The following is a 26759-nucleotide window of genomic DNA, read 5'->3' as shown; positions in this document are numbered from 1 at the left end:
TTTTTCACCAAAACTAGGCAACACGGATTGTGTCTGTACCAAGTAAAGTAAGTATTTCTCCTAAACTAGGCAACACAGATTGTGTCTGCACCAAGTAAAGTACGTATTTCTCCTAAACTAGGCAACACAGATTGTGTCTGCACCAAGTAAAGTACGTATTTCTCCTAAACTAGGTAACGCAGATTGTTTCTGCACTAAATAAAGTACGTTTTTCTACAAAACTAGGCAACACATGTTGTGTCTGCACCAAGTAAAGTACGTTTTTCTCCTAAACTAGGCAACACAGATTGTTTCTGCACCTAGTAAATGACGTTTCTCTGCTAACTAGGCAGCAAAAAAACATTTCTGCACTAGGTAAAGGAATTTCTCTACCAACTATAGATAACAAAATTATGTCTGCACTAGGATAAGGATGTTTGTCTCCTAAACTAGGCAACAATACCCGTTTCTGCACTAAGATAAGGACGTTTCTCTGCTAACTTTGCAAGTAGAAATGTTTCTGCATTAAGTAAAGGTCTTTTCTCCCTAAATTCGGCAACACGAATTGTTACTGCACCAAGTAAAAGACGTTTCTCTGATGAACTAGGCAACACACAATGAATACTGTTATTCTTTTTCAGTATTCAGTATTTATGTAAACCATCAATAGTGTCTGTCTTCAGTAAAGGCAATTTCTCATAAAGCAGGCAACACAAGTTATTTAGGCACTTAGTTCACGAGATCCCCCTCCTAAACTAGTTAAGTAAACATATTTCTGTACTTAGAAAATAACGTTTATCTGCTAAACTATCCAACTAAATTGCTTCTGTACTCCGTAAAGGACGTCTTTCTAGGCAACAACAATTTTGCTGTAGGCAACAAAACTACAAAGCAGAACTGCACTAAGTAATCTAAAGTGTATGCCCCTGCGAAACTAGGCAACTAAAAAAGTATCAGCAATAAGTAAAGAACATTTCTCTCTTTAACTAGGGAACACAATTGTTATTGCACTAAGTAATGGTCAGGACATTTGCGGTTGCTTAACTAGGCAACATGAATTGTAACTGCACTAAGTAAAAAATGTGTCATTGCTAAACTAGGCAATATTTATCCTTTTTAAATGTTTCTTTAAACAATTTAATGTATCGTTTTTGTTCGTTGTCGTTGGATTTGTTTTGGGTCTCATTGACGAATATCTGACACCATCAGTTACGGTATTCATTGTTCGTAGTTGGTTGATATACAAATGTATTTTTATAGAATCATAAGACTTCTAAATAATCTTTAATATTTAAAGTTCGAAGAAGGAACAGCTTTTGTTAACAATCATTATCTCGTTTGTTTTCGTGTTCAGTATCAAGAAGGGTCATATGTACTCTAGCTTTAAATTTGTCCCAGTCTCATTATACTTGTACCGGCTTTGATCAAAGATTGCGACAGGATCATAGGCTATGGATTGTTAGTGTAGTATCATGGAATATATGTTTACAAAGAAAAATAACACTTCACAAGTTTGGTAGGGTCGAGCGCTTTTCTTCATTAACCTTCGGCAAGGATCAAAACCATTTAAATGTTTGAATGCTAAGGATGTATAAATAATTGAAGATATGTTTTATATATGAGCAAAAGGATATAAAAAGTTAAGCCACAGTCAAATATGGCCAACTTATTCTGATGGATTTATAGCATAAGTTTCTTTTTGATTAATCAGCTCATCTGCTGATCTGTAAAGTTGTGAAATATGGTCTCATTTGGAATGAGTCTGGATTCGAATGCAAGAGGATGCATGAGTATCAGGAGACTCACCCGTATCGACGCACACTGTCTGGTCTTCATTTGGATATCATATATACGATTTTCTCTGGGTTTTTGTTTTGTCTTGGTTTTTATATAAAAAAGGGATTTGCAAGATTTGAAGATCGGACAACTTCAGTTAAATTCGTCTTTTTCTTATTTATGCATTATGATATATATAAATTTGAACTTTAATGTGTCAGTGCATCGGAAGCCTATCTGACTGGCTTTTCTATTCATTTCGGGGATGGATGTAGGGGTTGTGTAAATATAATCAGACAATGTACTTTTAATTGTATAGTGTTACATGTAGCTATAGTTGGTTATTTATAGGGCGTAGATCTTTATAATAATGAAAAAAAAGTATATATTTTGTATTTTGTTAACTATTGAAAGGCCAAAGATGTATAATGATTTTAACATATCCTGATATATACAAGGTGGTAATTAATTAAAAAATCTTAATTGTACTGGACAGACAGGTACAAAACCTGGGGAGAAAATAGGGGGAAATGTCAAAACACTATATTTGATATATAATTCGTGAGAAGAAAATAGGGGGAAATGTCAAAACATTATATTATCTAATTAGACAATAAAAACTGTTCAACTGAAAAACACTTCTGATAAAGATGAAGAAATATGTAATTGTTTGCTTGCTTTTTTTGATTGATCTAGTCTCCTTTTGGTTTTTACACCACGGAAATGCATACATCATTACGATTTAACATGTAATTTAGGTTTCTAAAAGCATGAAATTAAACATCTGACCTGCTATTTCTTCGAGGAATATAAGAGGTAGGAAAATTTTAAATCTTTTATTCATATATTTTTTATACCACATCGCATTCTCACAAATTGTCAATTTATTGATTCTGTTCAACAAACCAACAAGGAAAACACAAATTTTGTTAGACTCTGGACGAATTAGAGCTTGACACATATTGTTTAGACATCTGTGTTCTGTTGAAGATTATATTTGTAAGTTTCACCCTAGAAATGTCTTTTGTTCATTATTATGTTGGGTTGCTGTCTCATTGACGTTTACCATATATCTCCTTTTTCATATAAGATCATTACACTAACATTTTGCATCGTTTATGGTCTTACAGTCATGTTGTCTCACGTTTCATTACATTTGTTTTGCATTTTTTTTGCATTTGGCTTAATAGGCATAAAGCAGTAGCATTACTGTAAAAATAATCAATAAAACGTTTATATAAATAAAAATTCAGTCACAGATGATATCTGAAATTCATGTCATTTTAACCTTTGAACTATTTTAATTCATACAATTTTTCACTATAAGATGGAGATTTACAAGGAATATGTTAGTATGTCGTTGGTGCCATAGAATAAAGTTAAATTCATAGACTTACGATAAACGCCAGACAAATATTTTCACGAATTTTAAATCTAGTTTTGAAAAGAAATACGGGAGAATAAAAGATGCACAATTTTTAATGCACATTATTTATTTAAAGAATGCAACAAACATTTCAAATAGAGTGCTCCCTATGGAATCGATAACAATCTTTTATAAGTAAAATTTTCGATTTAAATACGGGAAATTCACTATACGCGAAATTTCGATTTTAACTCAACCATTGATAAACAATACAAACCTGGGTAAAATCTCCATTAAACTACCCCTGAAAACCAGGGCGTATTCCATGGTCCGACGGGCGGCCGATTTTGGGATGTTTCACTTTACTGCCTTTGTGAATGGTTACAGAAAAAAATAGGTTAAGGATTTAAATAGAAATGTTTTTAACACATTATAATTTATGGTTATGGTATCAGTTTTTCTCTTACGATTGATGATAGATGATTCGAACTGACACAGATGTATAATGCATGATTATGTATAAATTATGCACCATAATAGATGTGATTATGGCATGTTATATATCAGTTATGTAATGGTTGAACGAATTGGCGGTTTCAACCATCAAAAATGCAACACGAACTTGTTAAAATTAGCAGGAAAAGCGTTTGCATGGTGTCGATATGGTGTGAAATCGCATTGTGTGTAATGATGAAATAACGTGTTCAACCATCCAGAATGCAGTACAAGCTTATTCAGACCAGCCATAGCATTTTCATGGTGATTATATGCTGTGAAATCGCATTGTTCAATGATAAATTAGCGGTTTCAAACATTAAAATTGCAGCATGAGCTTGTTAAAACTAGGAAAAGCGTTTGCAAAGTGTAGATATGGTGTGACAAGGCATTGTGTAATGCTGAAATAACGGTTTCGACCATCCAAAATGCAGTACAAGCTTGTTCCGACCAGCCAAAGCATTCGCATGGTGTAGCTATAGTGTGTCATGGAACTTTGTACTAATCCGTTAATCGTTTCAACCATAAAAAAACCACTGTTACGAGCTTGAAAATACCAGCCAAAGCGTTTGCATGTTGTACACGTGGTGTGACATGGTAATAACTAAATGAAATGAGTATGGTATTGTCGTGCTTAATTTGTCCACCCGGTAAAATCCGCATGTACAACCATGACATTGAGCTCAGTGAATTAAAATAGCGCTTGGAGAAAATTACCTTCGTGTACTCCATTGTTCTGTCTTTTCTTTAAAATATTGTTAAACATAAAAAGCAAGAAATAAGTCATATGCATAAAGACAGTAGGAATCATTTTGGAAAAAAAACATTATACGAAGGAGATGCAGTCCGAAAACTAAATATTTACTCGATGAATCTGAACAATCATCGGTTGCTCAATTTTTATTCGCGTTTATGCTGTTGTCAAAAAGTTATAAACTCGTATACATAAAGCAAAACAATGTATCTTTGTTACCCTTATTTTTCTGCTTATGGAAAAGAAATCGGCCATTCATTAAAAGATGTCTATTATTTTTAAATTGTTTTAATACATTAAATAAAAGGTGTTATTATTTTCAATTTGATTTAAAATGTTTTGATACTCCCTAATTACACTCTATTATGGCTACGGAAGGTACGGCAGGGTCTGTCTACCCGATTACTATTTAAAACAATTATTTTGCTATTGTTTACAGAACAATATTTTCTGCCGTTCCCTTTTCCATCGCAAGTAGATTTGATATCGTTTACAGCAAACTGTAGTCCAACGTTCAATCCCTTTTCTATTGCATTTTAGCATTAACTATTTTTTATATCTTTCACGACAGATTGTTGTCGGTAAATTCATTAGTCATGTTTGAGTTTGTACGTCACATGTTCAATACACTGTTAGTCACTATTCTGCTGTAGATGGAAGATTGACAACAAGCGATTGCACATTCATAAAGATTAAGGAGTGTCTATGTTTTGTCTTCTGTACTATTATTTGTCTGTTGATTTTTTTATTTTAGCCATGGCTTTGTCAGTTTATTTTCAATCTATGAGTTTGACAGTCCTTCTAGTAACTTTCGTCCCTATTTTATTCATGATTATCACAAAAAGCTCATATTAAGCATTCTTTTCTTTTTGTATTCTTCAAAACGAAACTTTTTCTCCGTATCTTTCCAACATCATGATACAAACTACTCCAAAGTGGTTTCATGTACATGTATTCAAAATATTGTTTCAATAATGAATGGTATCTGATGGTGATCTTCTTGCACGATTTTATATTCCATTTTCCTTCCTTTTTTTCTTCTTATCAAACAATAGATCAATACCATAAGACTGTAAGGAACAAACAAGATGGATTTGATAAGAACTCCCCTTTTCGAAAACTTTAATTGTTAAAATTTGAAAAATACACAAAAGTAAGCCAAAGTTGTTATATTATTCTGGACGAAGAAGCTCACATTCTAGAAATCATAACAATATTCATTTAAACTTTGGTGGATAGTTGTCTCATTGGAAATCATACTCCTTATTCTATATCAAAATATTAAACTGGAACCAATTTTCTCGAACAGCTTTACTCAGGCACACCTAAGTAACACCAGATGGCCACATTTATTATTCTAAAAAAATATTCTCACACCAATTGATATTTTTTCTCATTTGCATTTATAGTCTAAATGACAAAAATATATCAAACTCGTATCATGTGACACACCAAAGACAATTTGACGAGCACTTTATTCTTTGATTTGACTTTAGACATAGAGGAGATCTACCTTCTCGTACGGAATGTAGCAAAAAGTACTGTGTCACGTGATATCACATGTCCTTGCTAAATCATCGTTATAAATGTTAGTAGTGTAACACTGTCTACTGCGAGTTTTTTGCCATTTTTTTGTCTAGTATTATTGTAAATATTTGTGTTTGTATGATTAATAAATTATTTGTTATTGTTTATTTCTTGAAAAAATAACAAGATTAACGTAGGCGTTGATCATCGTACACTTTTCCAAATATTTAAACAAAAATACAAGAATATAAAATGTCCTCTAACTTTAAAACTAAATATACATGGAATTTCAAAACAATGTGAGTTACATTCAAGGGAACCTATAAAATATCCGTAAAACACCCATTGCACCAATAATTCAGGTTTTTATGTCATTGAATATCCTGCAAAAAATACACTTTGGCTGAAAATTACGGATGTCAAAAAATTAAACTAAGTGGAAAAATCTTCAATGATTTTAGATCATGAAAATCATGAAAATACATGTAACCTTAAGTATTACAAAAATTCAGGGTTTTGAACACAAAACATTTGGTACATCAGTACTGTCTATGCATTAATTATCATCATCTAATTTCAGTTCTTCTAATAATGTTTTTAAAAAAAATCAAATACTTAGTCGGTCTTAAGATTTATTACACTTGGTTGGTTATGACCTACAAATTCTTTAAATCTAAGCGTGCGTTTAACCTTTAATTTACGTTCCAGTACCTTCGGATTAATATCTTCTTACGTTAGAATTAATTGACGAAGGAAAATGAAATGAATATAAAAATGCAAGTAGTTCACATGATACTTAAAAATTGTGATAAATAAGCAATCTTACCGTTATTGACAACAAAAAATGTCTGTACCAATGAAAAGAGTGTAATTAAAAGAAGATTAATCTTTCATCGTGATGGATGGTTATACTTTATCTTGGGGCGTCTTCGTAATGGCATCACACCATTTTGTTGTTTAAGGGGATAAAATGTTAACAATTAAGTACATCCATTTTTCATTATCTTATATTTCCTATCATAATCAATATAAACTTAGGAGATACCTTTCTTTATTATAATGAATATACATGTATATAATTTTAAATTACAATATGCTCAAAATCGTTATCAGAGCAAATTATTTCATAAAGTTAGTAAATATTTTTTACCTGCAATTTTAATAATCAAGGACACAGCGGACAACCCTGTATAGCAGATTTTTATATTGACGAAAAGTTGTGAAAAAGAGGGGTGGTTTTTTTTTCCATTTATTGACAAATATGTCAAACATTTTAGATGATTTCAAAATGGTAGATTTTAATAATCAATATGGTATAACAGGTAGAGTTACACTTCATACGTGCTCATTGCAGTATGTTCGACATTACATTTGTAAAATAACCTCTCTTGGCATATAATGTCAGTATTATATATTTCAGATTTTAAATATGTTCAGCTGTGAACTAGTTTTTAAAAGATTTTGTCCCCAAAAAACACACAGAAACAAAACCCACTCAGTGACTGAAAAATAATGACCCGAGTGTCTCAAAATAGACCAAGGACGACAATTTAAAGATTTTGCAAAATTTTAATTCATAAGTCGTAACAAGTACTTGTAGTTATTACTATTCAATGAAATACACATGTTATTTATTTCAGTAAGCAAGAAATTAATGATACTTTTAAACAACATGGCATCCACGTAGAAATATGAATGAACCTGTATTACATGTTTAAACTGAATGCATATATATATATATAGCATGTAGCCGGTTCGGTTCTAAGTTGAGTTTATTTTATTCCGATAGCCTTTGTGAATACAATGGTATACAGAAAATATTGGCAACAAAGTTACCCTCGAACAGAAAAATAATGAAACATGAGGTTAATAATAGAAATATTTATGTACCGGATTGGCTTTAATATAAAATGTTTGGTAGCAAAGTAATATTTTGACGAAATAATGTTCCCTTTTCAAATTTGAATAGAACAACTTTCTGTCATGTACAACACATGGTAGTTTAGTGGTGTAAAGATTCAGAATCATGACTAGGTGTTGATCGTTTTATTACAGTTCTCAAGTGCTATGAAGTTCGCAAATCTCTCTGTCAAAGAGTGTGAATTCATCATATAAATTTCCGCATAACTTCTTTTAGAGTGTTTCGGAGTACTGACCCCACCCAACCCCCTGCCCTAGCCCGCAAAAAAGGTTTTAAGTTGGGCTAGTATTTGCTCAATCAAAAGTTTTCTGTACATTTGACTTGTAGACTGTTGTTAGTGTTGACATCGAATTTCCGTATTTATTTTGGCTTTGTTATCTGTTTTTCGTCGGCTTATGCTTTAAGATTGCCTTTGTGGTATATTCTTCATTTTTCCAAGTGAATATATTTACTAAAAATAGCTAACTATATATTCAGTTCATGTAAAAACAGGAATTTTTCAATGAACTTAACATTGTTACATGTAGTTGGAGAGATCTGTGTAAATCATTTTTCAATGAATGAAATATATAGTAATAAAAACTTAATGCATTGAAAAACTAAGCATGCAGATAGAAAGTTTCATTCTTGAATATGTTTTTGTCAGTAAAAATTCTCAAAGGTGAACTATAAATATATCTGTCATAACCAACTCTTGTTAGCAACGTTTAATTAATAAAACCTTCACAAGCTTTTTGTAAAATATGACACACAAGGTGTTAAAATTAAATAATACTGAGATTAGACTGAGGTTCAAGGTTTATTATTAAATCAAAATTTTGTTGAAATTAATAAAAAAAAAAAAATGACTTTTAGATTTCTGACACCTTTTAGGCAAATCATCAATGAATCATTAATAGAAAAACACATTGTAACACGTAACATAATCGTCCATATATATCAAGGTCATTGATACGGACACGTTTGTAAAAAAAAACACGAATTTTAACAGACCAATTGCTACAAAACTGAAATCCTTCGTTGGTATTCAATGTCGTTAAACTCACTGTCAACATAAATAGGCATTTTTGTTCAAGAATAGCCACAAAATCATTTTGATATTTAATGGCAATAGGTGTTTACTAGTTTCTTGGTTGTGGGTATCCTTCAGTTGCTGTCCCCATGATCTAACATCCCCACTTCTCTTTTATTCATACAAATGCGATTCATATAAGACAAATATTTAAAGGAATACTTGTAACCAATCATATCATTCTTTTCTTTAATAAACAAATTTTTCTGAAATGTGTTTTCTAGTACATGCTATAGTTAACTATGTGAGATTTATCACGATCCCGAAAGGAAATGTATAGTGTCGTATGGTATGTAACGGCAATGTCAAACAACAGTTCACTACATATTTGTAATAAATATGTTATGTTGTATAACTATTCTTCCGATTTTATGAAAAAAAGTTTCTAAGAAACAGAAGAATGCGTGTTCTATTGTGATACATAATACTTTTAATTTTTTTTTCTTTTCAATTATATATGATTTTATTCTAAACCTTGGTTTTTAAGAAAAAATGGTCACAATTTTATTTCCGTATTTGGAAAGTCTGAGGTCAATTAGAACACCATTACTCCAAATTTAATCAAATGTATAATTCTTCATTCCCTTCAACGTTAATAGAAATGTCATGATTAACAAGATAGGTCAAATAAATAAAAATAAGGAGATGTGGTATGATTTTCAATGAGACAAATATCCACCAGAGTTCAAATTACGAAAATGATAGCAATTATAGGTCAAATGTTGACCTTAAGAGTACCAGATTGCCATACAACCATGCATGGCTCAAACTTATTTATAACTTTATGCAAAACAATACAAAAATAAACGGAAAGAACTTATAACTTATGAAGTGTTATATAGTTATCTATCAAATTATAATTATTATAAATGATGATAAACAATTACGTTCCTTGAATACAAATACAGACATCGTTCTTTAATTTTGGACAGTTTTGATAATCCATCACGATTTTAACAAGAATGTACCTCATTTCTAGAAACTTGAACATCCATTTTACCTTGTATTTTGTTTCAGGCCAGACTTGTTAAATATTAAAATTAATATTTTCTGTGTCATACTTAAGTTTATGTTACACTGATTTCTTTTCTTGTAACCTTTGGTTAAAGAAGTGTGGCAGACTTTAATTTAAATTTTAAGTGATTCAGTAAATTTTTTTAAACATCTAATCAACCTTGAAGACATATGATTCAATAAACATCACCGAGGCGGAAGCGAATAATGTTTCAAATCAAATCAAAAGAAACGTTAAAAAAAAGCAATTTTACGTCACAATTATTGAAAGTTGTAATTTGAAGGGTTTTTTTTCTGTCATATTTAAAATCTGCTTTCCCGTTTTTACTTTGACTTGCAGTGTCTATCTAAATAAGCTCTATATTGTTATTTCCACAAAAACAAAAATCGGATATTTTTTACGACAAATGATTCATATCATATCATTATATCAAAATAGATGTTAGCAGCTAATAAATGTTGTTTTTCGGATATTGTATGTAGAAATTAGATAACATAGACGTCACACACTATTGGAACATGACATATTTGGTTAATCAATACATACATGTAAGAAGCTTCCATAAACTAGTTTCGATAAATAATAACGGAATGCATCATATTTATTGGAAAAGCATGTAGTCATTAGTAAGAAAACACCATTACATCTTAGAGGACGAAATATAAAGGTACATGAAATGATTTTAGATGCTAAGTTTTGAACTTGGTGCATTAAAAGCTAATTTAAAAGAGTCTAGTACCCTTATTGTTATGGGTTACAGAAAACATAAAAACAACATCTCAGTTATGTGAATATGATGCAGTTCTCAGTATGTCAAATTATTTATGTATTACAAATTTTGATTCCTTTTTATTCGTGTAAATCATTATATAATGTTTGTCTAAGTGAATTTACGAAAATAAGTCATAAATCACAAGTAGAGTTCACCGGTACTTTCAATGCGAATTCTGTTAATATATGTTTTGTGATTTTTAATGTTTAAACATCTTATAACGTATGCGTGTACCTTACCGTTCTCTTCAATGTATTGTAGATTATTGTAAGTCTATTCGTTCTTTTTCATTACGTTTTGGTTTTCGACCTTTCAGTTTTCTTACCACTTGGCATCTCCACCAAACTTGTCACGGCAACTGAGATATATCAATTTTTATTTTAAGAAATGATGAATATTATTAAGAAATTATTTATTTTTCATGCTTCATGTATAAAGTCGAGAATAGGTCATGGTTTTAAAGCATACGTGTGTTCGTCCAACTGGAACAAAATTCCGGAGAAATTTGTTGATGTTCAAATATAGCTAAATGATGCATTTAAAATAGTAAAAACAGGAAAAGGTTTCCCAACACGTGTTTCAAGAATGATGTTTATCAGGTACGCTACAGATTGAAATGTTTGCTACCATGTTTATAGTTGGTTTAAGCGAGTAAAACCATGAAGAGACAACTTTAAAAATTACTCAAAACACATTTTCTAAAGAATGTGGGATTTTATTTATTTTAATAAAGACATGTAAAATCTTCGATGATGTAAACTTATTAAAACATGTGGTTATAGCTAAATTGAACCACACTTCAAATTCTTTTTACAAATATGACCTTAGGATATCAATAAATGTGCTAAATCATTAAATTAATCGACTTTCGAATAAGCATTTGTAATCTTGAAGAAAGGGAAATTTTTACATTTTGAATGGTCAATCAGAACTTGCTTTCAACGGAATTTCCCATAAAGGTAAACATAAAAAGAGAAAATTAAACTTATCGATTATGCTTGTCGGTGAAAAATATCATAACCTCCTTATATTTTATTTCTTGTAAAGGATAAAAAAAAAAAAGTAGAGAAGAAACATTTAAGCAGTTGTACTGTCATCATCAAGTTCAAAGAATTACAATATAAAGTCATTGATGAAATAATGAACTCGTAATAACCCTCATCAACTTTGCGGTTTTTTTTTCTACATTGTAAGTTATGCTCTTGCATGTATTACTGTATTTTGGTGTTATCCTAAGATTCTTACCTCTATTATTTGTATTACTTTATCTTAATCTTCTGTATACCATTATTACAACCAAGATAAATTAAATAAAAGACATATATTATATACTAGCAGATCTAAATTATAAAAGTACTTTGCATAAACTTGTAAACAATTTTCACAGTTTACATGTCTTAAGATTTTTTTAAAATTTATCCTGGGTGAAAAATGTCTAGTTCATCTGGGTCAAAACCAAATTAGTACAACTTGTTAACTTATAAAATTAAATAGCGTATTAACGGACTAACAACATACTTATACAAAATGCTATGAAAGCCACATTAATTTATTACAGTAATGAATACACATTTAAAAAAAAAAATGTTACAACTATTTGTTTGTTATACCTAACAAAATATGTAATTCGAGCAAACATATCTAAATATTCGGTATATTTTTATAGAAATATTGGTGTATATACAATCTAAGAATACAAATAATGCCGACAAAACATTATTTGATATACAAAAATGCATTCGAAACATTATTTTAATGTGAATTTAGTCACATTTGTGGTTGCACCAACCTAATCTATAATTTTAAACAACAGCAATAATACTTATTATTTTGTTTGAATTTTTCTTTCGTACCATTCTTTTTGTAGTCATGTCTAAGTATCATCGTAAACATATAATAAATTATATAACATTTTATTATAATTGTTTTGGAAAGTGCACAAAGATTACATTGATATTTCCTATCAGTATGTAACAGTTATACAAACAATGTTTGTATAACTATGTTCGCATGTTTATTTATTTGTTTGTATATTTTTTTCTGTTAAAAAGTATACATCCCAAAAGTTATTCATGTATAATTTATGTTGTATCGTTTGACACCTTTCTTTGTAATTAATGTGTGGTATTATGAAAGATCAATGATGTCATCAAAACAAAAGACAATAAATATCCCACAATTATACCTGGTGTTATGATAGATGTCTTAACAGACTATAATACCTGCAGTGCACGTATGCAAAAAGTCAACTTTAATACATACAATCTAAACCTTCCAAGCAATTGGTTAATTGATGCTTGCCTATCGCCACCTAGGCCAAAGATATAATAGTTATGAGTACCGTTTTTGATAGTAAGGAAGATTTTTTTCAAACGCTCTGCATACGATAGTGATCGTGTATAATGTTTCCCAGTCTTGTGTGTCGGTCCGTCTGTCCGTCCAAACGTCCTTCTATCTGTCCCATATCAGGTTCATTCTTTCAGTTTAATTAAAAGGAAGAAGAAAGTTTTGACTTAAGATGTTTTGTGTCACACTATTTTGAAAGTTATTACACAGGCTATATTTTAATTTTGTCCCAAATTACACGGTTCATCAACATGGAAATGCGAAGTTATTTCGATAAAGTTCTGTTTCAGCTCCATTGATTGCAAACTGAATTCGTAAAATCAATGCACTTTCCGAGGGCGTCATTCCCTAAGCTCAAGCAATGTTAAGGACTAAATTTAACAAAAAATGATCACTATGGAAAAGTTTTAAATCAATTATTGTTTGTTTTTTTCTCAATTCGAAAATACAATCGGTCTGCGTCATGAGACGTCGCTTTATAGAATCAACTAATTAAGTATTAGTGAATTGATTATAACTGTATTTTACTCTTTAAAATTTCAACTTGATTTTTATCTCATTGTATCTCATTTATGAGGAATTAAAGATATGAATGAATGAATGACTTTCCAGTGACTACTTGGTTTATGTACTTGTCAAATATTTTCAGTTGCACACCAACTGTTTTTTTTTAATATATATTGGTTTAAGAAATTGACAATTGAAATCAATGATGCAAATGATAGTTTTGTTGGATTAAAGAATAATCACAAACCAATAACCCATACCTCTCCTTTCAATATTGATTCTGCTGAGTCATTACCTTATTCCCGGAGTCATAATGACAATGAATAACGTGGACTTATCCTGAAAATTCCCCTTCGAAATGTGGTAAATTTTCCGATACATCTTTACATACCGTTACTTGTCTTCAAGGCGTGTGGTCAGTTTTTGTGCGACAATACAATGTAATTTTCAAAATATTATATAATGCTTTGCAAATTTGCACGATTTATTATTTCATGTCCGTGGTTAAGTACTATTCGATCATTATTTTCCCATCTTACTCGCAAGCTTTGGAGAGGATCCCCTCATTCGATCTTGTTTAGAGTACGTTCCAACTTGTCTTTATCAATAAAATAACACATGAAATATTTGTTAAAATGACTAGGAAAATTTGGGCTTTGCACTCGCTATGTTTAATGTTCTACAGGATTGCTTGCATTAACTATACGGACAACTTCTTTACACGTTCTTTGCAAATTAAAGCCAAATGCTTGTCTGAAAACTTGAACTTTTTATTTTCTTAAACGTTTTTGACTGACACCCACTAAACGACTGACAGTACATACAAAATTATAAATATTTGTAACTAATTTGCTTGCTTGTTTGTCACTAATTTGTTTGTTTGTTTGTCACTAATTTTGTTTTGTTTTATTTACAGACGATGCCTTCACTCTATAGAATCTTATTTTTACTACTGGGACTTTTTCCATTATATCGACTACAGTTTAGATCTACAAATTCCAATAATAATCTAAATGCTAATTTTGTGCAATGGATGAATGGACTATTTTATCTACCACCGGATGGACAATTACGTGTACGAAAGGAATATAGAACTTTAACAGATACAGAGCGTAATGATTTTCACAGAGCTCTTGTTATGTTAAAAAGAGACCGAGTAAGTATATGATGACAAAGTCACAGTGGCGTGTCCAGGTGGGACCCCCTTTTTGGACGTTTAATGCATTTGAATTGGAGCTTATAGTTGGAAACCACCTTTTTTTAAAACGCCCCTGAGTGATAAAACTTAACATGTACCTTTCGAAATAATTCAAAACATAATATCCAAGGGCAAACATGCAATAAATTATACCAGATGTTCTTTTTCAAGAAAAATAATTTTAAGCATAAAGACAGCCATTGTGATACTAGTAATTAAACTGAATATCAGTTCAAAACAGCAAAATATTTCATCTGTTTATTGCTAATAACGCCTCCTCACATTTGATAGATCTTTCTTTTTTCTGAAGGTTTAAATCTAAATTTCTGTAGATTTGTTTTATGTCTTTGCCAACGAGTGGTTATACGATGTATAATCTAATTAAAACTAGTCAACACTGAGGTTGTGAGTTCGAACCCCACTCGCACGGGTTCACTCGAATCCATTCTTGATTGACTAGGATTGTCAGTTTTCCTATCGTAGGTCTGTGGTTTTCTCAAGGCACTCCAGCTTCCCCACCAATGAAAACTGGCCGCCACGAAATAGCCCAGTGGTTGTCTTATTTCACCTATAAAAACTGGCCACCACGAAATTGCCCAAAAGCGGTGCTTAAAATTGGCGTTAAAACAGATAATAAATCTAAATAAAATTGTAAAATTTTACTTCTAAATATCATCTTTTTAAGTTCAAATATGATTCAATTCTCTGAGACAGTTGAAATATTCAAGATGATATGTTTGTTAATTAAACTTTGTGTCTTTCACCCTAATGGCGCATTAGTGTGCAAATTCATTACCATCAAATTGACTCAACCTCTTTAGTTTTATTATTGATATATCAGAATATCTCCCAGAATAACAAAAAAATTATAGGAAAAAATAAACAATAAACAAATCATGACAAAGTAATAAATTAGTATCATATCGTGTGTACATAAGAACAGGATGCAATATAGTTAACAATCGAAATGACAAACGAAGACTACCGATGATATGTGACCCAATATAAACATAAATGTTATAAAAAAAGGTTGACAGAAAAACACATGCAAAAGTAAACTGTCGAATATTTTAGGTCTGTTCGAAATCATGTCGTATACTAGGAAATATGTAAATAATCGATGTATTTATAAAGTAATGATTCCAACTAAGGGTCAAATTAAATGTTGCGTGCATTACAAGGACCCAACTGATGCCGAATTGTTGGCTTGCCAGACAATAATTTAGAACCGATATCTTTTTTTAAGCCTCCTCTAAACAAAATTGAACAATTTTATAAATCGTGCCTTTCACACCTTCAGGTTGAGTTCATATTGCTTCTAAAGGAATAACTGACAAGGTCCTCTAAAAATCATTTAGTTTAGTGCTTTGTCGGCAGAAACTATTTTGTAAATACTTCGAATAGCTATTGTAAAAAAAGGATCACAAAGAAGACGTGATCAAATCGTCCGTTGATATTTTAATTATCTTCAGGCCACAATTCTTAAGCTGTTTTAACGACTAAACAGACATACTGATAACTGTTGAATTTGTCTGGTTAATACATATCACACATGTCGGTCAGAATGATTGATCACGTGCAATGTAATAAAACTACGAGAGAAAGAAAAAGTTAATTCTGTTTTATCAAGTTTGTATACCGTTTAAATTTATATCATTCGTATATATAGCAATAAAAAAGTCTAGACAAAATTGATACAAGGTTAAAGAAGTCAAATATAAATGTAGGTAAACTCGTCAGTGGAACCAGGCTTTTAAAATATGTACGATAGGCGTGTGTTTTGACTACAAATGATCCAATACTGACCCTCGAATAAAAAAAATAAAACGGCCAAATAAAGCACGAAGTTGTAGAACAGTTAGAACCCAAAATTCCAAAAGGTTTAAGCAAATACATCAAAGGTAATCTATTCTTTGGGTTGCAAATCCTTTTTATTTCGAAGAATTCGAAGTTTTGTTACCAGGGTTGCGTTCAATATCGTAGAAGATAAACAGGGCTACGTAGATCTACGTAGATTTATGACTTTTGAACGTGTAGCTAGCCTAGCTGCTATGAATATCTATTTAGCAGCTAGGCTAGCTACACGTGCAATAGTCATAAATATACGTAGATCTACGTAGCCCTATTTAGCTGCTACGATAGTGAACGCAACCGAGTTGATATAACAAATTTATGACCATATCAATGATAATTCATGTCAATACAGATGTACTCAACTATCGTGATACGTGATCGGCCTACTAACCAAACCTTACAATATTAAAGTCAACATTGGAAGTAAAATTTATTACAATTGGGTTGTTTTTATGTATCAGATTATTACAATCGTCTGATTAGGACTGATTGTTAATTTCCGTCTTGTAGACTTTAATGTTTCCAAAATGTTTGCTATTTCCGCCAAGTTTTACTGATATATCATAAAATATCAATACTTTCTGTAGTTAACACATAATAGTATAATAAAAGAAATTCCTGTGTCTTATAAATAAAGAGAACGAACAGAAGAAGAGGTATAAGGTCGACCATATTCAAAGAACGGAAATAAACTTCTGAACTGTTTTGTATCCCTTTTTTAGTTTTATATCCCAAACGAAAGTTTGTTAGGCCTCATGGATACTTAATCTTTACGAGAGAAAAAATTAGCGGAAGAACCAAGGGTAAATTTCAAAACTCTAAAGAAGAGACAACCACATAGCAAATAATTTGTCTCACAAAATCACACATAAAGAAAACACTAAAGAAAACCCAACACAAACCCCGGTCCAGCAAACAAGTGGGGGTGATCTCATGAATCGTACATAGATAATGTTCTACTACAAATGTAGTAAGATCCGTTGTCTTACTCGTGGCAAATTAATATTCGGTGACGAGTTTCGCTCGGAGATGGCCTAATCTAGGAAAAAAGGAAAGGATTGATTAAATATAATCAAACCATATCATTTGAATCTGTGACACAATTTTTTTTAAACAGTGAACCTAAATACAGTGACTGAAAATCCATAAACTGGAAATAAGATGAACAAAAGATAAAAAGGAAGATATGGACATTCTTTCCGAGTAGATTCCGACTTTTTGGTCTAATTTTCCATCGTGAATTTTCCTTCCAGCAATGCTTGCACATGCAGAATATTTCTGCCAAGTCTATACGATAGTCCAGACCTTGTGTTTTCTATTATTGTTTTTTTTTATAAAGGACTACCACTTACAAGGGAGAAATTACAACAAAATCTATCTAGTAGTAGAGTTGAAAATATTCTTTTGACATTTTAACGGACGCCATTGTGATTTTGTTCAAGGTTATGGATTATCTATGTCACAGATGACCACATATATGTATATAGTTATCAAAGGTACCAGGATTATAATTTAGTACACCAGACGCGCATTTCGTCTACCTAAGACTCATCAGTGACACTCATATCAAAATATTTATAAAGCCAGACAATTACAAGGTTGAAGAGCATTGAGGATCCAAAATTCCAAAACGTTGTGCCAAATACGACTAAGGTAATCTATGCCTGGGATAAGAACATTTTTAGTTTTTCGAAAATTTCAAAGTTTTGTAAACAGGAAATTTATAAAATTGACCACATTATTGATATTCATGTCAACACCGAAATGTTGACTACTGGGCTGGTGATACCCTCGGGGACGAAACGTCCACCAGCGTATATATGTGTCGTAACTATAATCTCGCTTTGTCCTTCATTATGATATATCCGAATGCGACTAATTACCTGGGGCCTGGTTTTCGTAAGTATCTTATGACTGAGACATGTCTTATGATGGTCTTAGAAACTTTTCATTTCATTTTTATATTTATCACATTTTAATCATTATTTAAAAGTAATTAGAAAATAATTTTCACTTACGACAGTCATAAGAGCATCAAAGCTATGACTCTGTTGAGACAGCTTTGATTTACATCCTATGAAATATCTTATGATAGTCATAAGATGATCATGAAATATGTCCTAAGATATATCTTATGACATATCTTATGATATTTTCGAAAACAAGGCCCCTGGTTTGTACTTGCATGATCAAGATAAAAGGTGTAACATGTTAGCCCTAGTTTGGTTTGAACTTGTGTTGCTTTGCTTTAATTTTGAGTAATATACTTTGTACTGTTATATTATGTTATTCACAAAAGCAGTTTTTGCTACAAATAATTAATATCTATCCTAATTCGTGTGCATATCTAAGAAAATGTGTTGGTTCATAATACAAGTACATGTAGTTCAATGTCCTGGTTCCTTAAGAAGACACGTATTGTTGTTGATGACAGACCCAAACATGGTTGAGTAGTTTATGAGTTGAACATTTCATTCGTTTGAATGTCTAATTAATAATTCTATTGATACTTTCAGTGAAAGATTTTTAATTAACACAAATGTCCTCATTTAGTTTAGTTGGAGACATGCCTTATAACCATTCACTGATAGGTATAACTATTACAGGGGCTATAGTTGAATGAACTGCCCATAATGTTGTAAACTCATCATTGTTGACTTCATTCGCTACTGGTACGAATTCGAATCATCTGTTTTTGTTAAAGAAAGAATGTGACAATTTTATTGATAGTTTCCATCAATAATGTTCAATAATGTGATTATATTCTTATGTAATGTTTACTTTACATACTAAAGGAACAACAAATACATCGGGCTTAAATTTTCAATTTTGTCATTTTCGTAAACAAACTCAAAAGTTATTTCGGTTTCAAGAAAAATAATTAGTTATATTTCTAATAATAGTTTCATTTTTTTCTAACAGTTTAGTTTTTATAGGATTTATAAGATGTGGAAGTATAACGAGCAACATATTAAGTATACTGCTGTTTAAAAGTCATAAATCGATTGGGAGAATACAAACACAGGTTACAAACTAATTTTAAAAGCCGAGCGAAACACAGCAACTTGAAAACGTACAAACATAAAAAAAAAAAACCTCCACTGTCTTTTTCCCCCTACTTTTAACGTCAAAATTTTGTTTCATATATTTCTATATATATATCTGATCCTATTATGGATAGTTTCATTGATAAGGTACTCTAGTTTAATAGGGCCATCTGTATATGTACTTCTGTTGATGTTATTTTCTTTCGAAAATAGTGTTTACAACTTATCTGAATGTAAAGTTTTCGTATAGGAAAAAGGTCTTTAATACATAAAAGGAAAATAATAACTGCATTTAAATGAATAGTAGTTGCACAAATCATATTTTAAAGTAAATCCAGCAGCAGATAAGATAATGCAAAATAATTTTTAAATACTAGAAAAGGACATTTTTCTTTTGATACAAATCTTGAATTTTTCGGTTAATCGTGTCTGATAAAGGTAAATCCAGAAAGGCGCGTCGACGACACAAAATAAATGAAATGTTCTATTAAATTACAGTTACTTTTTAAAATGATTTCACAATGATCATGTGATGATGTGTTTACAGTCTCCTCCTTCTGAATATAACCTTGTATAAGACACACGTATATTATGAGAGTGCCTTTGTTAGGTGGTATTTGAGAATTCCTTCCAATTGATTGAAATTTAAAGTCCTTTCTTAAGATGAAATGGTTTGAAATGCAGGTACACATACCACTATTGTAACCGCAGTTGGTGAGATGATTAAATCATGTCTGATTAACATATTTCTTAACCTGTGAATTGACACCCTTTATTACTCTTGCATGACTTGTCAAACAGTTGTTTATATATATCAATAAAAGATCTTGTCAAAATCACCATTGTTAATAGCGGTCTTTCGTTGAATAAAAATGACAAGAATATGTAACCTGTAACTCTTTACATTCTAGTACATTAGTAGACATTGTCTGACTCGTTCGTCCAAACTATGCCCTTTCTTTTTAACTTTCATGCGGTTGAATTTGATGTTTAATCGCATCTCAAATTGTCATGGTTTTTTTAATCTTTAGGTTGTTATTTTGTTGAAGGATGTCGCACATTGTTTCTCGTATTTTTGCCAGGGCATTGTCAATTTAAAGATTAGAAAGGAAATGGGGAATGTGTCAGAGCGACAACAACGCGACCATAGAGCAGCCGAAGGCAATCAATAGGTCTTCAATATAGCGAGACCGCACCATTAGGCGTCCTTCAGCTTGCCCCTTAAAAAATATGTTTACTAATTTGTTTTCGACTTATGAGTTTAATCATTCCTTTAATTTTTTTTGCTTCTCATTTATTAATATGGATTCTCATTTATCAATATGACTTGTAAGTTATAATATGGCTTCTCATTTATTAATATAGCTTCTAAGTTATTAATATAGCTTCTAAGTTATTAATATGGCTTCTCATTTATTAATATAGCTTCTAAGTTATTGTTATCTAAAAGTTTGTTTCTATGTGTGTTGATTTTTGTTTGTTTGTGTTGCACTTCAGTGTTTTGTTGTTTCGTTGCTTTCCTCTACAAGTTGATGTGTTTCTCTCTGTTTTAGTTTGTAACACGGATTTGTTTTCTCTGAATCGATTTATCACTTTTGAACAGCGGTATGCTACTGTTGCATTTATTTATTTATATGTACATTGTATATTGCAATTTATGTCCTACTAGTTTGCTTTATTTTTCCTGCATAACTAATTCGTTTACGCATACATGTCAGAATTGTTTAGATATATGAGTCTCTTTAAAAAAAGCTCATCTGTTAAGAAACTGTGATCTGCATATTGCTTTTTGAAATAATAGCCATAAATATTTAACCTAAACATTACAAAACCATAAATATTTTAAACTGACATTAAAAAAAGTAAAAATCTAAATACGTTTTCAAATTAAACTTTACCCTATATTTTTTGTAAAAAAACTTACTAAAATTTAAAGAAACCTTTAGTTTGAAGTTAAGGGATAATCAGACTCTCGCAATTTGTACAAAACACTGCTCTGATTTTAACAAAGATTTCTCGGAAAAAGGACTTATTAAACTTATGAGTGCTGATAAACTAAAATGTCATGGTAAATATAAAAACAGAAAATACTTTGAAGTTGAACAACATGAGTTATTAAAACCCGATATAGAAAAACAAAAGACAAGCGAACCCCACAAAACAAATCCTAGAATTACACTTCTCTCTATCAATCGCTGACTCTCGCACAACAATAACTACTGTTGTCTTTATCTATCACCAGTTATGTACTTACCAAGATTAACATGATGGGTCACACATGTGGTACTGGATTTGTCGTGATTCGGTTTTTTTTCAAGTTTTGAGTTGTCAGATTTTTCTTACTGAAGAGCATTCAATGTCGTTTTTTTAGTCTTACGTCTATTTTTGTAGAATGGGAAAACTTAATATTGGTGCGGGCAGTCATAAAAAGTAGTACCACAGTCAACACAAACTGGCTGTGCTAAAATAATTTAACACCTTCTAAACTATACTTTGTATCGTTAACTGTTTGTATTATTTTTAAACAGCTTTTAAATTACATTCATGCGTTGAAATAGTTATAAATGTAGTGAATAAGAATTAGTTATATAATTTCAACGCAGACAAAGCAGAGATTTATTAAACATGCAATATTGATATTAAATCAAAGTGGAAGAAACTTATGTCTGGACTTCCTTTTATTATATCGGGGTTACGAACTTAAAGATCTTTCTTACTCTTTATCAATTTTGAAGCTTTGTATAATCATTTACTTTGTTAAAATAGACCCATGATGGATAACGTTTCGTTTACCAAAGACTCATCATATGACATAAAATATTCGATAACCAAGCTAACATTACTTCGTGTTGACATATATTCAATCATAATAACAAATCAATAGTATCATCAGCGAAATGTGTGCTCTCAGACAAATGTCTCTTATATTTGATACGTTTCCCTCAGTTTTAGTTTGTAACCCGGATTTGTTTTTTCTCTATCAATTTATAAATTTTGAACAGCGGTATACTACTGTTGCCTTTATTTGCAACGTAAATTATGCGAATAAACAATATAATATGTAAAGAATATTATTAAAATTGACATTATTCTCTTTTTCTTTCTTTTAAGAGCATAACACCAAATAAATATGACGCCTTGGCTTCACTTCATCATCTTAACACTGCTGCTGGAGCTCACGGAGGACCAAATTTTCCTGGATGGCATAGAGTTTATCTTGTCTTGTAAGATTTATAACTATAATGCTATTCGAAAATAAATTAAAAAAAGTTTAATCAACTGTTTTTTTTTAATTAAATTATAGCTTTCAAAATTTCAAAACCGGTTATCAGTATTTACCTAAGAACCGTAAAGTTGACTAATGCATTTAGTAATCAAATCTAATTGCACCTTTTTATATTATGTAAATAAAATTTTCCTGATGCACTGCAAGAAATCTATATAAAATAGAATGGGACTTCTGAAAACTCCGCCGAACTCATGAATTATTTTGTTTATCTCATCCAATATTTAGGAGTCCGTGAATCTTGGTTAACTACAATCCTTGTAATAGATTCACGTAAAATATGTTGATGAATAATGAATATGTAAACTCCTTTAAACTACAACGGATGCATAAACTAACGTTTAACATATATATGTGATTCTTGATCTTATTTAGTCTCTTAAAAAAAGCAATAGGATGTTCATGAAAGTAATCGTCAATTTGAATAGGAAATGGAAACGGGATATGTGTCAAAGAGATAACCGACCAAAGAGTAGAAAATATTTCTGTATTTTGAAAGAATATATGAATGCCCAGAAACTTTTTGTTTATATTATCTGTGCGCAGTCAACCTAAATTTTGATACATATCATTTCATTAATATATATATTTCTATTTTTAGGATTGAAAATGCACTGAGAGAAAAAGTACCAAACGTAACATTGCCATACTGGGATAATACTCTGGATGCCAACCTACCTGACCCAAGACTAAGCATAACGTGGTCCCCTCTATTTTTGGGATCCTCAAGAGGAGTTGTACGAACAGGACCGTTTGCAGGATGGAATACACCCTATGGAGCTCTTCGTAGAAATGTCGGAACAGACAGAAGACTTATGTCCTCCACAGATTTAGGCTTGATTTTATCACGACGTTGGTTATGGGAAATCACTAATCCAAGCGCCTCTGATCAGTATAATCTGGAATTGCTCCACAATCATGTTCACGTTTACGTAGGCGAACAAATGAGCAGAATAGAATCAGCATCATATGATCCGGCGTTTTTTACTCATCATACATTTATCGACTGTCTATGGGAAGAATTTAGGGAAAGACAACGAGCAAGAGGCATTAACCCTGGGAGAGATTATCCTCGTATTGTAGGTGACAATCAACATCAGCCTCTTGTACCTATGGGACTTGGAAGACTTCTTGTAATTGATGGAATCAATGACATCTTTACACGCCGTATATACAAATGCGAGAAAAGACCAACGTGCGTACAGGGCACCAATCATTGTGGATCACAGTATCTCAGATGTAATTGGTCCAACCGCCAGTGTTTGCCTTTGATTATGGGAAGATCTGTAGCCCCACAACGAACAGCACGTCCGCAATGGTGGCAACGAAATGGTATCGCCAACCAAGTATTTGGCAAATAATTAGCATATTATTTTAAAGGAAATGGTGCCATTTATTTTTTTACTTTTGGAAACAAAACGATTTTTTTCGTTTAAATTGGAATTTGCAGAAATATTTTTACAGGAGATTCAAGTTTTCCATGAAATGGCAAAAATTGACATTAAGAACAGAATTAAATTACAAAAGTTGTCGGTGCGAAAAAGGCATATGAAAGCAGCCAATGCATTAAGAGACAAATGAAAAGTGCTATTTAACTGTTAAAATGTCATCCTCGAATGAGTATCATGTTAACATTTTAATACGTGGTATACTCATGGACTATATTTTTATTGTGTTTTGTTTACCATGAGATGGTTAAAGAAAATACAAACTGTAACTGCTTTTTTCCACATCATTGAACACTTTTTAATTGTGACAAGAAACGTAAGGGTTGCTTGTATATTATAATTTTTTTTTTTTTTTTTTTTTTTTTTTGCAAAACGGTGTTGTCAAGAATAGATATGCGAAATGCCGTTGAATGAAAATAAAATATTGTCATGATTGCTGTTCAAATACATACTAATAACTTGACAGTTGAATAGATTTATAATATATGGATATGAACAATACCTTACATACAGATTTTATATCTTGTTGTCAACTATCAAGTTTTTGTTCTCCCTTTTCCGTTTTTTGTTTGGTTTTATTAAATGATGATAAAACAAGATATCAGATATTCACCGTGTATATATTATTGATATCTGAAAGACCTGCATCGTTCTTCCAGATTAAAAGTATGCCTTTATTTCAAAATTTAGAAAGTCGATACCAAAAGAATGAAATATTATAGTTGAAAGGTTGGCTATTGGGCTGACTATACAAAAGTAAGAATGTCCTATTGACAATAGAGGGTAAAACAGAAATAAGAATATTTTGAGAGGAGACACATTGTTAAATCAAATTGTCATGTTTATTAAACTTTGGCAACCGATTTAAAATTGCCTCTTTTCGGTGGCCACTTAGCTTGTGTGTATTATTTTATTGTTTTATTTTTTATAAGCTCAGTTTTTTTTTATCATTGGTCGGAAACTTGATATTTCGAATCTTGATTATTTCAACGTTTAGAATATCGAATTTCTCATTTTCTATCTCAAAAGCACTCTCTCTTTTACAACTTTCAAACTTTCAAAGTAACGTTCTTAAAGTTATAAAGCTGCTAGTTTAGCTCACTTGGTAAAGCTTATATCCAAACATGTATGAATATATCCTCAGTCTTTATTTGACATATAACTTGATCCAAAAAGGAAGTCCCATTTCTCCATCTTTTTTGGATTTTTCTTTTATAATATTTCAATACATAGTTTATAAACGTCTATATACGAAAGATATTTAATTATAAAAACAATCAAATATTTTGATATATGTGTTTGTTAAATTACCTATATACTATGAACTTTTAGTAATTTCCCAGTCATTATTTGTTTAAACAAACCAACGTATAAGTATATGTATCCCTTCATTTAAAATCTAAATTATGTTGAATTTTAAAAATAAATGACTTTCTATCATTTGCAAGATCACCTATTAACAGTGTGTGAAACATAATGCAATATTTTGAATTATGAAACATTGGTATTCTTCTATTTAGCTATTAGTTTACCAGTTTTAACATACAATTAACAAAAGAGTTAACCTTAACCTGTTAATGTATGAATTCACAGAATGTTCGCAGAATTTGAATTTTCGAGTAGAAGTCACTGTCAGATCATTGATTTTGACTGTGAAATCGGGATAAATGTGTATTGTATTTTTAAAAAAAAATATTTTGAACAAACAAAATACTAACCATATCATTGCTTATGTTTTTAAACATTACACGTTTAAGATTTTCTCTTCCAAAAGACTGAAAAGCTCATTGACTATCATTTTTAAACACTTTAATCACTTGTTCATAACAAATAATCATGTTTAAATTTTCTAATGCAACCACAGACTTATTAAACGTACAGAAAAACTGGAATGAACATCTGATTAATACATTTGTTATTTGGTGACACAGAATAAGCACTTATCTGCATTTAACAATTGAAAATTCTGGTTCAAATTTCTAAAATTCCGTGATGATATATTAAAATGCAGATATTTTTTTTATGTGATACCATGATTTATTTGTATGAAATTGATGCATTAGTAGTTGTAAAAAGTATCTACACAAGTTATTGATTTAATTAAAGATATAAAATATTGACTAGAGTTTGGTAATTTATAACTTAAAACAAAGGACTTACAAGAACTTCAAAGTGAAGAAAAAAATCTAGTGGTGAAATTTCAATGATTCATATTTATATAGAAGCCTTGCACAATCTTACAGCTAAATTTGTAATGATCTAAACAGTAAAATTTTCAAACAGTCAAGGACAAAAAAGAATTATAGCACGTGATAAAAAAAAAATAAACAGTGTCAGTACCGAGGACCTTCAATTCCATAATGTATGATTTGTTAAGTTGATACGGAATATTTATC

At 30.9% G+C, this 26759-nt stretch overlaps 1 protein-coding gene across 2 annotated transcripts in view; it reads left to right on the top strand.

The window, feature by feature from the left end:
* LOC134721788 (putative tyrosinase-like protein tyr-1) overlaps window positions 1-26483 on the top strand; it is a 31890-nt gene extending 5407 nt beyond the window's left edge. Inside the window, exons 1-4 of one of the 2 annotated variants that reach the window (XM_063585002.1) lie at window positions 10447-10572; window positions 14447-14686; window positions 22741-22853; window positions 23517-26483. In XM_063585002.1, coding sequence (XP_063441072.1) covers window positions 14450-14686; window positions 22741-22853; window positions 23517-24276 — 1110 coding nt within the window. In that variant the 5' untranslated portion in view covers window positions 10447-10572; window positions 14447-14449 and the 3' untranslated portion in view covers window positions 24277-26483. Of the gene's footprint in view, window positions 1-10446; window positions 10573-14446; window positions 14687-22740; window positions 22854-23516 lie in introns of those variants that run through there. The other variant, XM_063585001.1, reaches the window with a different exon arrangement.
* Window positions 26484-26759: the final 276 nt, after the last annotated feature.

This window comes from Mytilus trossulus, chromosome 6 (genome assembly GCF_036588685.1).
Source record: "Mytilus trossulus isolate FHL-02 chromosome 6, PNRI_Mtr1.1.1.hap1, whole genome shotgun sequence".
Classification (NCBI taxonomy): domain Eukaryota; kingdom Metazoa; phylum Mollusca; class Bivalvia; order Mytilida; family Mytilidae; genus Mytilus; species Mytilus trossulus.
The sequence above is the reverse complement of the archived record's forward strand: the minus strand, read 5'-3'. Positions and strand labels throughout refer to the sequence as shown.